Source organism: Haemaphysalis longicornis, unplaced genomic scaffold (genome assembly GCF_048455015.1).
Source record: "Haemaphysalis longicornis isolate Haplotype H1 unplaced genomic scaffold, Haemaphysalis longicornis Haplotype H1 scaffold_3, whole genome shotgun sequence".
NCBI lineage: Eukaryota > Metazoa > Arthropoda > Arachnida > Ixodida > Ixodidae > Haemaphysalis > Haemaphysalis longicornis.
Genome location: NW_027526335.1, coordinates 126,583,476 through 126,599,822, shown reverse-complemented (window position 1 = coordinate 126,599,822; position 16,347 = coordinate 126,583,476). Strand labels below are relative to the sequence as shown.

The following is a 16,347-nucleotide window of genomic DNA, read 5'->3' as shown; positions in this document are numbered from 1 at the left end:
AGATGCATTTGGAGGAGGGGTGAAGGTTCTGTAGCGCATGAATTTAGGACAGTTCCAGATTAGGTGCTGAAGATTGGTGGGTGTAGGTGAAGTGCACTACGGACATTGAGGTGAGGAACTTTAGTTATCAATGAAGTGATCTGGATGAAGTGTGAATCTAGTGATATGAAGGACTCGGAGGGCACTACACCACTGTGTCAGCATTTTGTCCTCCATCCACAATACTTTTGCCGTACAGCCATGCGTTATCAGTGCTCCAGGCACAGGCGGGGTTGTAGAGAGATAGAGAACAAATGTTCGTTTAAATCAAGAGGGGATTGTGCTGAAGCTTGAAAGAGACCTCTTTATTCCCTGTACCCGCCGCGGTGGCTCAGTGGCTAAGGCGTTGCGCTGCTGAGCACGAGGTCGCGGGTTCGATTCCCGGCCGCGGCGGCCGCTTTTCTGATGGAGGCGAAAAGCAAAAACGCCCGTGTGTACGAGATTTCGGCGCACGATAAGATCCCCAGGTGGTCAAAATTAATCCGGAGCCCTCCACTACGGCGCGCCTCATCGCCTGCGTTGCGTCGGCGCGTTAAACCCTACAATCAATCAATCAATCAATCTTTATTCCCTGTATTCAATACGCACAAGCCAAGTTCAATGGCAAGCAGGCACTCCGCTTTGGTACCAGACTACAACACTCCCATTTGCACCCAATCGAATGAGGCATATATTTTTTGTGATGAGGGAGCTTCACTGAAAAATGGATGACTTGCAGGTTCCCTGTGAGAAGCCAGCACAACGGATAAGTACTGACGGGCTTCCCAACAATTACGGCAGTGTCACTCAGAAACAGTGCAGCTTTATTGACAACAGGTGTGAGGTGTAGAAAAAAAAGCATGACTCCCAAGGAAAAGTGGTGATGATGATGCATTTTACATGATCTAGCACACGGAAAAGAAAACAGCACGGCAGGCGCAGGGGCTGATAACGGCGGTGCAGGATAAACGGCAACGTTCTTCACCGCTTCGGTGCAGGGTCTTTCCGCTTACGCAATTTGGATGCGATTTTCGCGCTCTTACTCGATCCCTGCTGTTGGTTACTCTTGGCGGACGATGAGCTTTGGGCCTGCACATTTTGCTGTTGCTGGTCTGCCACCTGCTGCACCCTGGCAGCCTCGGCAAGAAGTTGCTGCTGGTCCTGGTTGGGCGGCCCCACAGGGCTGCAAACTTCCACGTCACTTTGCTGTTGCAGACGGGCTTCGTTAAGTTCCTGTGTACTCCGGTTTGGGGCTGTGTCTTCCAAGCTATGAGCTTCTACGCCATTCTGCTGCTGCCCCTCTGCCTCTGGCTGCTGAATGAGGCAATCAACTTCACCTTGCAACTGATCTGGATCGGATGATGCGCTGTGGGAAACCCCAGTGTCGACATCGTCCCCTTCTTGCTGGTCCTTGTTCCGCCTCCTGACAGACTCCATGACTTGCGCTGCCTTTGCCGTGCCGACTCTGACAGCTGACTTTGCAGCCCGCGTGGCTTTGGAGGCACCGGCAGTTGCAGCAGATTTTACCACTTGTGCTGCCCTAGCAGCTCCAGCACTTGCTGCAGAGCGCGCGTCGGCTGCGCCGACGGCAGCCGTGGACCTCACCCTCTCGGCGGCTTGCATCGCAGCAACCGCACCGGAGCTTGCGGCAGACCGCACCGCAACTTCGGCCCGTTCCGCACCGGACCGCACGGCTGCTTCAACCGCAGTAACGCTAACCACCGACCGCACCGATGCAGCAACCTGGCGCGCTCCAATGCTCGCCGCAGAGGTGACCCTGGCTGCAGCAATGCCCGCGGCTTCCCTCGTCGCCGTTGCTGCCCTCGCCGCACCGTCCCGCACCCGCCGTGCCGCATTTGCTGCCGAGTGCGCCGCCTCTCGTGCACGGGCGACGGCTGGGCCAATCCGCTCGGCAGCGGCATCTCGAGCGTGCCGGGCGACCGCAACCGCCTTGGCCGCCGCTGAATGGAGGAAGTCGGAGGCGAACTCTAGCACGGCCAGCAGCCATGGTGCAACCAGGCTACACAATTGACCTGCCCTTGTCTCCTGAAAGGCGATCCATAAACTGAAAAAAAGGGGAGGAAAGGGACAGGGGAGGAAACGTTAGGGACACTGTCACACTGAACATAGTCCTTGTATATGGGCCAGTACTGTTTGCAAAGACTTTTGTACTTATGTGCAAAATAAATGCGCTGATTCAGTGATTGATAGAACCATTCCTGTAGTATTATGCCAGTTCAGGCAGCGCTGCAATGTAGTGACGACATTGATCACTCGTGATAATGGGGATCAAACTTTTCTGCATTATTGCACTCGTCAATTTGTACAGAAGGCAGCATCTTAAAATGGAAATGTGATGCACAGTCTGATTGCATGCTTTGAAGGCCATACTTCAAACGGTCGTAACTTCTGCTACGGACTAGACAGAATGATAATGTTAGTCTTATTACACTCCTTGATTTGTGCACAGTTCAATGGTACCTTGTTCAGCTGCATCACTCCAGTTTTTTTACAAAGGCTTGCAAAAAATCAAATATAAAAATCCAAAATCTGAATATAGTCATTTTACACAAAAACAAATTTTATATCCACACTTAGAATGAAAAACTACATATGGAACCCAATTTTCATCATCATAACTGCAAAAATAAGCTTTTTTTGGTTTAAGACCAGTGTGCCCCCTTAAAGGTTCCATCATGGTGCCACGGTTGAACCCGGATATATAAAAGGGGATAGTGAGATAGATGTATTGATAATTCCAAGTATAAAATATCCCATCGGGAGCTAATCTGATAGCTCCGCACATCACTGAGAGCTTTCAGAGATCGTGACAAGTGGTAGCCTATGGCGTTGCTTCTCAAAGCGCAGAAGAATACAAAGCACAGCATGATGACCACTGCACTTTATTTAGCATAAAAAAAAAGTCCGTTAGCTCTTCTTTCTTCTTTCGACAAGTTTGTCAAAGTGTATCTTTACGCTTATTACGCTGCCCAAATGCAGAAGTGCGGCGCCGTCAATTGCCCCACAACAGCGGCGAGTCATCATGGTCGCTGAAACAAGTTCAGCAGTCGTAGCCAGTTGGGAATGTCAACAGGATTGCTATCGGCGTCTGCCTCTTTGTCATTGGCTATGCCCGCCACGATCTCCGCCATCGTTGCGAGCCGCCACAGCCTGCATGTTGTTAACACTTACGAACCCACGTGCCGCTGCGCCATCGGTGATGGCGCGTGCGAATGCTAAACTTTGCTCGGGGCACTCAACGCTGTTGTCTTTTGTGTTCGAACACCTCTCATCTGGAGACATTACGAAGCCACTTGGCGGAACATGTTGTGGGAACACACACACACGACACGCTTTTTAGAACTGCCGAGATGTGCTGCCTTCGCCTTTACCTCAGCTTCGTTGCGATGTATTGCGCTCGAATGTGCTGCAAAGAATTTTGAATGCTTGTGCAGCCGATGACTTTTTTTCACTGGCCTCCACTTGACAAATTATGCCCGCATTTGTCGCTAAATCAAACCTTTTCCCTTTTTTCGTGACCATGGCTCTGAAATGTGCGAAACTGTGCTGTGAATGAAACTCACATCACGCACACACCTATCTCCCTGCTTCGGCAGAAAGTGCGTGCGAGAAGTCAGTGCCAACTCTCCACCTGGAGAAGCGCACTTGTAGGGGAACTCGCGGTGCAGTGCTAAAATGCGCCAATGATTGGGAGTTCAACCCGCGCATACAACAACGCTATACTCTCGCATGGTATTTCCAAGGGAATGTTTTACACCGTTTAATATATGCAATAATTCGATATATCCACATCTGACTACTAAGTCTTTTCAAAAAGAAAAAAAATTTCATTACACAGTATCTTGACTGCAGTGAACAGCAATGACAGACAGACAATTGCAGAAACCGTATTTACTCGCGTAATCCTCGCACTCGCGTAATCCTCGCACCCCTCATGTGAGCCACCAAAACTTGAATTTTTTGGTTCCTCGCATAATCCTCGCACCCCCAACTTTGCAGCGGCGAAAGTTGCCTGCTCGCGAAACCCGCATGGTGCACGCGCTCTCCAACGCGCGCCCTCCCCCGCCGGCTCTCCGTTCGGCGGAGAGCGCTGTGTATCCAAGGCCATCCAGGCGCCCTAACAACCTGCATGGCTACTCCCTAACAGGCACCCTAACACGCTACTCACACTGTCCTTGAGCCGGTTTCGCGCATGTTTCGCATGCACGTAACTATAACTTTCGCGCATGTTTCGCGTGCGCGCAACTTATAGACGGTGTTCGCGCAGCCCGCTGTCGTGTCGTCGTGTCGCCGTCGTGGTCCCGCCGTTGAGCGGCAGCAGTCAGTGAGTCACTCGCGTCAGTGGTGGATGGCTCGCTGCCGTTTTGAGAACTTTTTGATCTAATTGTTTTGTGCTTGGTGCCGCTTCGCCATGGGGAGGAACGCCAGCTACACTGCCGCTTTCAAATTGAAAGCGAAAGAGTACGCGATCGAACACGGCAACCGTGCCGCAGGCAGGCACATCGGCATCACCGACTTCAACGTGCGTTACTGGAGTAGGGCACGCACATACGACGACGAGAGAGGGCGCGCGCCAGAAAGCAAAGGCGGCAATTTCATGATCGCTGATCGACGGGAGACTGTTTACGTTGTAAATAATAAAATAAAAAGAAATAGCTGCTGTTGGCAACACTGAGCTTACCTATACAAAAAACGACCGCTACATTTAGCGGGATTGGCATAAGGCAAATTGGCAACACTGTGCACCGGATTTTTTTTCCCCGCGTAATTCTCGCACCCCTAACTTTGCATTGACTTTTCAGAAAAAAAAGTGCGAGGATTATGCGAGTAAATACGGTAAGTTGTAGGATACGCATGCCAGCTCAGAAAGGAAGGAAGACACTCACCGGTCCAATGATTGGCAGGTTGAGTAAGCTGCCAAGGATGGGTATCCTACGGAGGAAGTTGATGACTACGGGGAAGAACCCACTGCGCAGAGAGAGAGAGAGGGGAAGAGAAGACAGAGATCTGTTATATAAAGACTAGCTTCCCCACACGAGCAACAGACGTTCGCTTTCCCGTCAATGTCGAACTGTGTTTCAGGGCTCGAATATGTCACATCGAGAGGACGGAAGCGAGGTTCTCTTAGAAATGAACATTTATTGGGGCAAAATTGTGCTCCGCAAAAATCTCAAAGAATACACAAATGGCAAAAAAAGCAGTGAACAAAGTGACGTGCACAGATGAAAGTTAGCAAATCTTATGTTGGGGCGTTTCCTCTGCACACATTTATCTATCGTGTTACGTTACTAGAAACATTAATTTAGATCAAGAACATTTAAGAGAAAAACAAGAATAGTCTGTGAAAGTGACCACAATGCAACACCATTTTACTATCAGCACACGATCGCCTGTGAGGAATAAAAAGAAGGAAACGCATGCTTTGCTTTTAACAGATGAGATACCCAGTCATGGTCAGGCACTGGCAACAAATCATAGGTAAACAAAGAGTCGTGACTTGTAGAAATATCCAGAACAGGCGCAATCTGTGAAGTCAGTTGTCACAATAGGGCAACTTGCACCAAAAAAGGTGCAAGACTGAAATGTGCAGTCTTTACAGACTGCCCCGAATGCCGGTGGTACCTGAACTTGCCCTTCAAATCTGTAGTGCATTCACACAATTTTACACTGAGCACCCTTGCACAGCCGTGCTAGGTGTAATCTTGGTACTATGCAGCACAGTTGACCAGCTGAGTAGCCACGAACTAATACTTAGTGGCTTGCCACTACCCGAGCCAAAAGCCGATCTAGCACATGCTCTTCTTAGAGGCGAAAACAGGTTGTCATTAGATTTCGAAATAACCGGGTGTGGCCTGCTACCCAAGCCCTACGGGCTAAAGTTGGATCTCTCAGAGGCACCAGCTAGCATTAAAAGACATTCACAATGTGAAAATTGAAACTTTCTGGAATGCAGAGAACAAGAATAAGCTTGCGGAATCATGCTTCAGAAGCTTTCTAGCACCTTTTTCTGTCCCTGCCTACTGCAAAGGCCTCTCTGAGAACAAAAGCAATCCGATCCGTGCTTGCCTGAATAGGAGGACGAAGCCGTAGGTTTCGACAATGATGCCGATGAGGGGGAAGCCAAAGATGACGATGAAGATGCCCCCGAAGAAGGCCAGGGTGCCACGGATCTTGTGCCGCTGGAAGAAGAAGCGGAACGTCCGCTCCAGGCCGATCACAAACGCCAGGCCACATAGGAACAGGATCTGCCCGCCAGAGACGAAAAAAACAGGAGGAAAAGGGTTGGGTCAGTTCGTTGTGAAACTGCGTGAAAAATGCCGTCACAGTTTTCCAGTTTCCCATCACCTTGAAAACCCTTTCCTTGTTTTCCACATACCGTGAAACGCTTAAAGGGGTGCTGAAGACAAAACGCAAGTTGCTCTAGATGGATAGGGTGGCTCACTGAGAACATAAATACTATACCACTATTGCGTGTAACTTTTCTACACTAAAGTTATAAAATTGCAAAAACGTGAAGACAGGTACCGCCACCACTGGAAATTTCGCGCCCCTTGCGCCAAAAGCGGTTAAAAATGCATGACAAATATTTCAACAACACGCCTCCACAAGTTTATAATAACTTAACTGGAAGCTTTTTTGTAGTGTCGTGTTTGAATGTTGACAAATAAAAAGAAAGCTAGGAAAAGAAAGCTAGCAATATAATGGGAGCTATTGTTCCTAGGGTGATTAACGTGCCAAAGTTACACCTCACTATGGAGGCACGGCATAGTGGAGGGCTCCGGATTTTTTTTTACTTTCTAGGGGGGATCTTTGACATGCACCAAAATCTCAATATATGGGTGCTTTTGCTTTTCATTAGTCGCCTCCATCTGAAAAGCTGCCACTGCGGCCGGGACTAAACCAGCGTCCCTGGGCTCAGCCTTAGCCACTGCGTGGGTACACGTAACGAATACCATCACACTTGTTACACTACGCAAACCCTTCCCTTGTTTTCTCCTACATATCACGAAAATTAAAAAAAATAAAAGGAAGCTTTGAGAGGTATGACGTAACATCGAGGTGTGAGATTTTTTGCTTTTTCAAATAACTATTCAAAGCATGGTAGTAGTTGCATTTCTAATTTACCAGTGGTTGTTATTTAAAGAAAATGCTATTGGTCACTTTACATATGAAGAAAATGCGATGCCACGAGGCAAATTTGTTAGCTGACTGCAAGCTTTGCAGACTAGTTCCCTAAGGGACAGGCAACAAGAGGAACCATGCCGAGGCAGCTGCCCATTACCAACATTTCATTTCCTGTTCACGCATGTCCAAATACGTCCACGTGGAACACAAAAGAAATACAAACAAACAAGTTCGCGGCCTTTGATACGTGCAGAGTTATTTGGCTGCCAGACGTAGAACCTCTGCACATGCGTTGCACTTTCAGTGCATTTAAGATCACATCTAATGTTAGACAATATGCCTGCTCTATAGAATAAGGCTGTACATTTAGTCGCACCTTTCAACACCCCCACAGGGACCATCTCAACACAGCTCACACAAGATGTCTTCTTTTAATGCCGGGCATTTTTCAATTCGTAAGTGCTTCTATGTCGACTTAACGAGGAAACTCGTCTGCCTGCAAAAGTGGATGTGTCACACTTTGGGCCCTGGGGCATCCATATTTTCGCAAGACCTCCTCTACTGCCCCTGAAAAGCATCTTTCCAGCAGTGCACTAGTGTGAGGCAGTTAAGCAAACCTCAAAGGGGTTTGGTGTATATCTTTCCGTAGGGTTACATGTGGTCTTACGGAGGTATTTGATTAAAAGACCCCTCGGCCACCATACTTCGGTATTCGATTGCTTAATGAAGCCTTAAAGCATGCCTTGCCAGCAAAGCTAATGCGTATAGCAATGAAGCTGACTTTAAATAAACTCGCCGTGCAGCAGAACGGCTTGTGCATTTATTCGACAATTCCTGCTAGGTACTAGTTTCTGCAATTTTTTTTTTGGCTATGTCAACTATATCGTCTTAGTGGTGTCCGGACGTTAATAGTGTACTCGCCCGGGTTACCGAAAGCAATCATCCCATGAATCCACTGGCACACAGTCACTGCCGGAGCAGTCAGCCGCGTAAGAGATGCCACCGGATTGTTCAAAACTGCTCGGCATACAGTTGTGCATCCCCCCCCCCCCTCCTCCCCCATATTGCTGTGGCGAGGGCAGTCCTTGGACTGTCCGCGAACTACCCAGGACAGGTACACTGAAGTGACCAATGGTCCAGATCTGAGGACGTAACTCCGAGGAAGGAAGACTTTAGGCAGCACATGAGAGCTCTGTGCTGGTGGTGCCAGCTTCTGCTCCCTACGTTGACTGCACAGTTTATGGAACAGGCTAAATGAAATGACACGACGTCACTCAAGTACTGGTTAGGCAGTCACATGCCACATGCTAAGCAAATTGAGCTTCGACACCTAGCTGAAAGGGAGAGGCAGGCAGAGACCGACGGTGCCGATACACAGCAATTTCACCATTCTCGAGAATAAACAGTAATCTCGATCAAATAAAAATTACACGCATCTCCATTCAGCCGCAAATATGGTTAGAGTTAGGTGATGTATGAATGTTTCACGTCATATCTGCTTTATCCAGATGTTTTTGTCGTCGGTTGCAGGAAAAAACAAACTTCACAGCCTCTTGCCAAATTTCACACTGCACTTAGCAATGCACTTGCCTCGATAACCACAGGCCACAGAGCCAAGAAAGTGCCACAAAGAGTGAAATGCTACGCTTGAAACTTGGTTAACCAGAATGTAGTACTGGGCAAGTTGAGCATTCATCTGAACAATACAGCACAACAGAAACAAAGATTTAAGCCGAGGCACACAGGACGAGCGCTGACTTGTTCCTTTTTCGGCGGCACAGTGGTGTTCAAATGCGCAACTAAATGGCCCCAGTGAGCAGGCATTGGATCTAATGTCAGGGCATACTTTCAGAAATGTGGAATATCAATGTGTATGCCGAACTCTCGAATGGGCAGTCAGACAACGCTGCACATATCACAGGCTGTGCAACTTTTTGTTTGCATCTCTTTCTACATTCCCTCTCCGCATGTGTCAAGAATACACGGGGGTGAACAGAGTTGAGAGTAGAAGTTAAACAAAAACAGGCAAGAGCAAGCTCTCAGTTGATCTTGGCAATACCAGGTCCCAGTGGCTTCGTTTTGCTGCTCATGTACATTTCCAGTTTTTATACCTTATGTATGCACAAGTGAATAAGACATGTTTGGCCAATGGTGACAGGTTGAATAGCCGTTGGCATAACTTGTGCAGGTTAAAAATACACATTTTACATAGATGTGCAGTGTTTTATCACAGATGTATGAATGGCTCCAGCAATATGTTCAAAATGCTACATTTGTGTACAGTGTGTTCCACTGCTACAGGGAACATGGTGTGCATTTCTAAGCTTGCAAAATGCCCCCTAAAACATATGCCAGTGCATTGAGAGCCTCCGGTCATGCCAAAGATAAAATTTTGCAGGCACGCCCAACTGATTTCTGTACACCTATGCATCAACTTTAGCAGACGTTTTAAAACATGAACAAGAACAGTACATGCACACATGTGGTGCACTGTGACAATGCCCCAGCTACGCATGAATCTCCTTGGCATTGCATCTCTTTAAACACAGAGTGCAGAGCACTGCTTGTGTTTGACCTTTCCCACTGAGCACTGCCATGTTTGGGTCGATGCCATATTGGAGTTCCGTGAGACTGTATCGAATACAATTTTACATTCCACTAAAACCAGAGGGACAGGTGGTCGCTTTGATTCTACCAGGTACACCTGTTCCAAAATCATCCACCTGACAGCACTGACTTTGTGGGCAGCCTTTGTTACAATCCTTCAAAAGTGGCATCACACTTTCAGCTTTCAAGCGCCCTACATTAATTTCCGAAAAGCTTGGGTGGCAGGTGCGTCATCTCTTATGTGACAACAAGGAGAAAATCTCAGAGTCCTAAAAGGTTGTGTCCGTCCCATTTACCACATCGACTCTTCGTCTCTAATACAGTTCTCCTGCTTAATGTAAGTTGCGCAGCTTCTTTTGCAGCAACTCCTAACACACAAGAAGGAATTAATTTAAAACTCTGCTAGCATCCCTGCAATATGGGATCACACGAAGTCAGAGAGAAACAGAACTCTGTGATACGAGGCTGAAAGCAATGATTCAATTCCAGCAGTGAACTCAAATGGCACTAAGGCGAACGACGGCCGGGGAACACGGAAATTTTTTTTTCCTGTTTTGTTGGTAGCTGGAAGCATCAGTATACATCCGAATGGAAGACCAGCTCAAACGCCGCTGACACAAAAGTCGACACATTGCACACGACTAACTCGCTCCTTCGGCGCACGGCTGCAGACTAGTCAACGAGACAGTGATGGATCACTCAAAACACAATGGAACTCGAACAAGACAAACCAGCAATGCTCGCACTGCTAGAGCATAAAAACGCTCAAGTCCACTAAAAACGCCATCGGATGGACACAAGTCTAAACGCTAGTTTACTTTCGCTTTTCTCAGAGAGGCGTTGATCACTTGTCGCATTTGTTCGGGCATTCACGACGCATCTAATTAAACTACCAACAGTGTGCCTCTAACTGGGTGTAGGGCAACGCATGCTGGCTATTTCTGATTAATCACTTACGTTGCCTAACGCGAGGAGGCCCTTGTCAAAGAGCAACAGCACCCCCAGGAACAAAAAGGCGACGCCGAACCCGGCTAGGCCGACGCCTATTTCTGAAACGAAAAGGAGAATCACATTAATTACGACAGCGCATTTAATTCACAAAGTTTCCGTAGCGTTGGCGGCTGACGCTGAATTAATGTCGCGGCATGGGTAGAAAACAAGCAAAGCATCATTTCAATCGTGTTGAATACGTCAGATCACTGCTAGAACACCGGCTGTTCACAGCGCGCTGTTGCGAGCGGAGCTCTGGCGCGTGCCCTGCCGAGTACGGCTTACTCTGAAAGTCTGTGATCTCAAACATCGCCGACGTCGGTTATCAGCCGCGCACGGCCCGTGGTCTTGCAGTCGGGGATGCAGGCACGAATTTTCCCCTCGACTTCGGTTCCATCCACGTCACGAAAACCACGGCACGGAGAGCGCCATGTTCGAAGCGGCGCGAGCGCCGCCTCTGAAGCGTGCGTCGCGCGCGTCGAGAGCGTCGTCTTCGAGGGTATTTTTGGCTGGTGCGCTCGATTGCTCACAAAGCGACCATATATGCATATTAAATCACAAGATTGCTTATATGGCTTGTGTTGCACAAAAAAATGTTTTTACTAAATGCAATTTATAATGTTAATGTAAAATTTGTGTCAAAAAAGTTTTTTATAGTTAATAATTTTTCTGTTACGCAACCAATGGCGTAGTGGCAAACTTTTTGCACCTCAAACTCAAAGCCAAAAGAGCGCGTCGTTTGCATTTCGCGCGGTGGTTTCGTTTTTTGAGGAGTTCGTGAGCGCCAGAGAAAACGAGAGGCTGTTTTCTGTGAGCGCGCTTTGAATGCAGCCTCTCGTGTACTACCCCACCGCTCTCGCGCTGATCGGACCACATCCCGTGAGTTGTGCGCGCAGTTCTGTGCCAGTGTTTCCTTAATCGTCGGTCGGAGCCGCGCGGCCAACTCCGATCGGCCTTTGCGGGCGACCCAGCCACTGCTCAACATGCTGCGCCTGCTCTTCGGCCAGCGGTCGCGCCAGATAGGTACGGCGCATAGGTAGTATGCATGGTTGCTTTCGGTTATCCGTGTTTACTACAGCGAGCTTGCCATGTGTTGTCCAGCGTGCGGCCGTACTGCGAGTAGAAGCACACCCAGGTTATATCATTTGTAGTGCCAAGACCGACGATTTACATGTTCTTTTTGACTCATTCACTCATTTCATGTTGTGATGTTGCTGAGACAAAACTCCAGTTATTTTGTTTTGGACGGCTGCACGCATTTTGTACGTAACCGACCCGACCGTCGGAGAGGGAGGGGGTATAAATAGCAAATTCTTGCCCTATCTTGGCTATTACGCCGGACTTAAAAGACATACTGACCATTGAATGTGGTAAAAATGTATGTGCTATCTGTGCTGTACCGCACTCTGGATTCGTAAATATAGATTCATTTACCGTTAATTGCTCTTCTTCATTACGTGTCTGTGAATCAACAAATTCTATCTTGCGGTCCCAGTAAAAAACAAAAAAAAAAACATTGACCAGTCCGAAACACTATTGGCCAAATTAAAGTGCAGTTGGTCCACCGGTGTTCGGATGGGTCTAATTAGACTTTTAATTATGAATATTGACGCTAATTGTTCTTCGCCGGCACAGTTGGAGTAGTATTCATAATATAATTGAAGTGCCGGTATGCATCACATTGTCGACCTCAACTAGCTGCACTCATAACGAACACCAAAAAACAATGCCAGCATACCTGTGTGCGATATAAGTGCATGATAATCTGACCCTGAATGTGGATTGCCTCGCTCATGTTATCAGGCTAGCCTGAATGTTTTCGAGATAAGGTTCGGGCAACGAACTGGGAGGGAGTACTGTCACTCACCGGAGCCCTGCTCGACAAACTTAAATCTGGTTATGAAAGCTGTTTTCCTTTCTCGTACCATTGAAAACGGAATTATAACAACCATGGAAAAGTCAGTTGCTACACAAAATCAAAATACAACTGAAATTACTCACACAATTTATGAAATCTCGAGACCTTAATAAATTATGTGCGTCCAAGAAAGGTCATAATCAATTAAATAAAAAACCAAAAAGGGCAAAATCCGAGTACTTTAACTGCATTTTCTCCTCTACCTCCAAGAAGTACTGCGACTCATAGTCTTAATTAAACTGCATGCTCAACCGAGCGTTTCGCCAGGAACAATCGAACATGAGGGCTCAGTTCCGAGTGGCAAAGCCCCCTCATACGAATTCAACAGCTTTTTTTATAAGCATGACGCGATCCTTATGTTGCCCCTCTAATCCTCCGTGCTGTTATGCTTATCAGCCTTCAAGTGTTAATGAATCGTTGTTCATGTCTCCAACCTCTAAGTTCAAACAATATACAAGAATCTCAGACTCAGCAGGGCTAAAGTTATCACTGGTTTTCAAATTCAGCTATTTAACTATTGTAATCAACCTACTAGCCTCAGTGTTGGCATTCATTTATGACCTTTCGCTTAGTACTGGGGCTTTTCCAAGACAAACGATATCTTGCTGATATTGCAAAAATTTGTTGCATACGAAAAAGTAGAAGCATTCCTGATTTTTGTAATTATATACCAATCTCAATCCTTCCAGTATTATATATATATCAAAGGGCTTGGAAAGGATCATTTACATCAAAATGAACTATTTTTTATCTAAGCACTCCGTGCTGTCGGAGTGTCAGTTTGGTTTTAGGAAGCGCAGATCTACAGAGACGCTGCTGCTTAAACAAAAAGAAGCAATAATAAAGTATTGAGGCAAAGCATCTTGCTCTTGGGTATATATTGACCGCTTAACTGCCACACTAAGTGGAGGATACGTGAAGAAATCCATCGTGCGCTTTTCATCCAGGTCGTCAGCTCCCTAACAACTTTTTCTTTCGATGAAACAATGGTAAGTTTTCCGTGGGCATCACAGCTGTTGCCGCACGCCAAATCGTGAGCACAACACACGTGCTGCTAACTTGCAATCCTTCAGCTGAAGCCTGTAGAAGGAAGATTAAAAGGTTAACTATGTTGTTTGTGAGGGCCGGCCAGCTTCTAAAACCTTGCATCTGTAAGAGTATATGTTGCAGATGCCAGAACTTTTGTATCAGAAGTAACTATGTGTCTATATGATTTTCATTGCCACTGGCCAGAATAAAAAAAATATACCTAAGGACTGGAAGGCCAGCATGCAAAATGAAGTTTTTAACTGCCTGGGTTGAACAGCCGGCGTTTGTAATGCCTGCGCTGCACAGTAACCTTCATTTGACAGTTGAGCTCTTGCTTACAAGAGTGGCGAATAGATGATGTCAATGCGCCACTCGATAGGCAGTTGCTTTGAAGGCCTTTGAAACGTAGCACAGGCATAAGTCATGCTGGGAAAAGTGGGTAACGTTAAGCTGGGCAATGTCATAATCTTCGGGACAACCAGAAAAACATTGTCTAATGTTACCTTGCGATGTTAAGTCTGGAAGGCAAAGGCCACGTCCAAGGTTTTTATTCAGCCAATTTATAACCACTTTTTTTATGAAAAAAAAAAGTTCATTTGAAACAGTTGTTTAATCCTCACGCCATTCTCCGTGCTGTTATGGTGTCGTTAGGTGTGACAATGGGTGCAAGTCTGCAGGGCTTAGTTTCACGATTTGATAGCATGTGTAATTTATATCAATTGCACATTAAAAGGAAACAGCCATTGACATACGTTCAGAGGATAAGTAAAAATCATAATTTTGAAAAGTGAGATAGCATAAAACCATATTAGAAATGAGTGTGATATCTTTGTTACTGTTCGCAATGTAGCCATGGGAGGCATAGGGGTGTTTCATCTTCTTTCGAGCTTTACGAATAAAGCACACTTTCCGGACTTTTGTACAATATATATAAAAATGGTTCCTAGGTGGCTCAAGTTACGCTGTGTAGCCACGAATAAAAGAAAAATTAACTTTAGTGCCTCCTTAGAAAACGTGTTTGTCATTGATAAACGTAAGACTATGACATACTCTGGAAACTCGTAAATAAGTTAGAACAGCTCCTTTAATTCTTATTTTGTAGACACGACCTATTGCACTGGAAAATTGTAGGGGTAGCAACCCAAAGAAGTTAAAAGGTATATTTATTTCATGGTTGTACAGGCTTCCCTGGCTGTAATAATTGACTTCTGTAAGGAATTACACTTTTTAGTGATGCAATCTTCCAATAAATTTTGTAACTTTCATTGCAGACAGCAATCTGTGTGTGGTAAGCGCAGCGGCTCGAAGATGTGCTTTCACAGACAACTCTAATGCCAATAAATGTTTACACAGTAGCATTTTTTAAAACTAAATTTCCCTGAATAGTCTTCTAGATGCTGCATATGCTGCAAAGTTAGTGGTGCAAATGGTTATATGGGGTTGAATCAGCTAATAGTAAATTATTGGCTGAAGTAAATTCAACTTTTTGTAAGGCTGTTTGCATCCATATCCCTGTCGCACTGTCCACTAGCCACATCTGGTCTTAAGTACGACTTAAGCATGTTTCATGGTACCAAAAATGCCTTTTTTGGTGGCCACACATTTTTTAAACAAAAAGCAGGACAATTTATAACAGGAAAAGTGGAAGGTAAAGTGTTAACGATAATTTAAATATTCTCGCCCACAAATTTATATCTGTTATAGCAATACTGCTTCTCAACTGTGATCATGGTGGCGACCCCTTTTGGGATTGAAAAAGTGATAGGGGACCCGAGGACAAAATATATTGATACGTGCCATGTTGTAAAACAATTTACTTTGGGAGCCAAGGTTGCCCATAAATAAATTTTTATGCCCGTTCCTTGCATCAACCTTTTGTGCGAAATTGCAATGTTGCAAAAAGACTGTGGTTGATTCCTCTGTCATAGGAATCGGTAAAACACAAAAGGGAAATGTGCAGCGAAGTCTGCAGCAGAAGGAGCATGATCTGCAGGTCGGCAACTGTTTTGTTGGTGTGCTTCGCGAGCGACGTCCTGCTAGCGGGTTGCTTCAGCAAAGGCGCGACCACTTCGGCCCTGCTCTGTGGCTCAGCTTGTGGAACGTGAGAGGGAGAGTTCGTAGCTTGAACTATGATCGCGCGAACGCGTTCCGCTGGTGGTTCTCTTCACACCAAATGAGTCACGTTTGTGCCATTCACCCGTCGACGTGGCTACAACGCAGCTTACTCCAACTGTCAGCGCTCATTAGCGTCATGATGCACTACTCCGTTCCACCTTAGACGGCAGCACCATCCGCACCAATGAAACTTTTTGTGGTGTTTCTCCTGTGTGCGATGTCGTGACGTCATTTTCGTGATGGATATGACGTCAGTGAAATTTTTGGTGTACCCTGGCATAAAACACTTTTGTGTTAAAAAAGCAAAACCAAACCACAAGCTGCGTGAGGACAAACATACGGGCAATGCAGCAGAGCCATTTCTTTTTCTTTTTTTTGCTTTGGCGGAAAATTTTAGCAAAAAAGGAGAAAGGTGAAGAGTGGATTCATGGACCCCTTAAGGTCCGTGCACCCCCATTTGAGAACCATTGAGCTAGAGATTACAAAACATCTCTTTTCTCTGGTGTCCACCCCGTGTCCCCAAA

The 16,347-nt window shown here is 46.4% G+C and overlaps 2 protein-coding genes across 4 annotated transcripts in view; one reads left to right on the top strand and one right to left on the bottom strand.

Annotated features, from left to right (window-relative positions):
• Positions 1 to 1,900: 1,900 nt before the first annotated feature.
• On the bottom strand, positions 1,901 to 11,259 carry LOC144175074 (vesicle transport protein GOT1B). Its single transcript, XM_077704123.1, has 5 exons — positions 11,047 to 11,259; positions 10,729 to 10,820; positions 6,106 to 6,284; positions 4,926 to 5,007; positions 1,901 to 2,083 (listed from the first exon to the last, which is right to left on the bottom strand). The coding sequence occupies exons 1-5, from the start codon at positions 11,069 to 11,071 to the stop codon at positions 2,039 to 2,041; spliced, it is 423 nt and encodes a 140-aa protein (XP_077560249.1). The 5' UTR covers positions 11,072 to 11,259; the 3' UTR covers positions 1,901 to 2,038.
• A 202-nt stretch (positions 11,260 to 11,461) lies between these two features.
• The window catches only part of LOC144175073 (uncharacterized), a 28,561-nt gene continuing 23,675 nt past the window's right edge, over positions 11,462 to 16,347 (top strand). The window contains exon 1 of one of the 3 annotated variants that reach the window (XM_077704121.1): positions 11,462 to 11,784. In XM_077704121.1, coding sequence (XP_077560247.1) covers positions 11,745 to 11,784 — 40 coding nt within the window. In that variant the 5' untranslated portion in view covers positions 11,462 to 11,744. The remainder of the gene's footprint in view (positions 11,785 to 16,347) is intronic. The other 2 variants (XM_077704122.1, XM_077704120.1) reach the window with 2 other exon arrangements.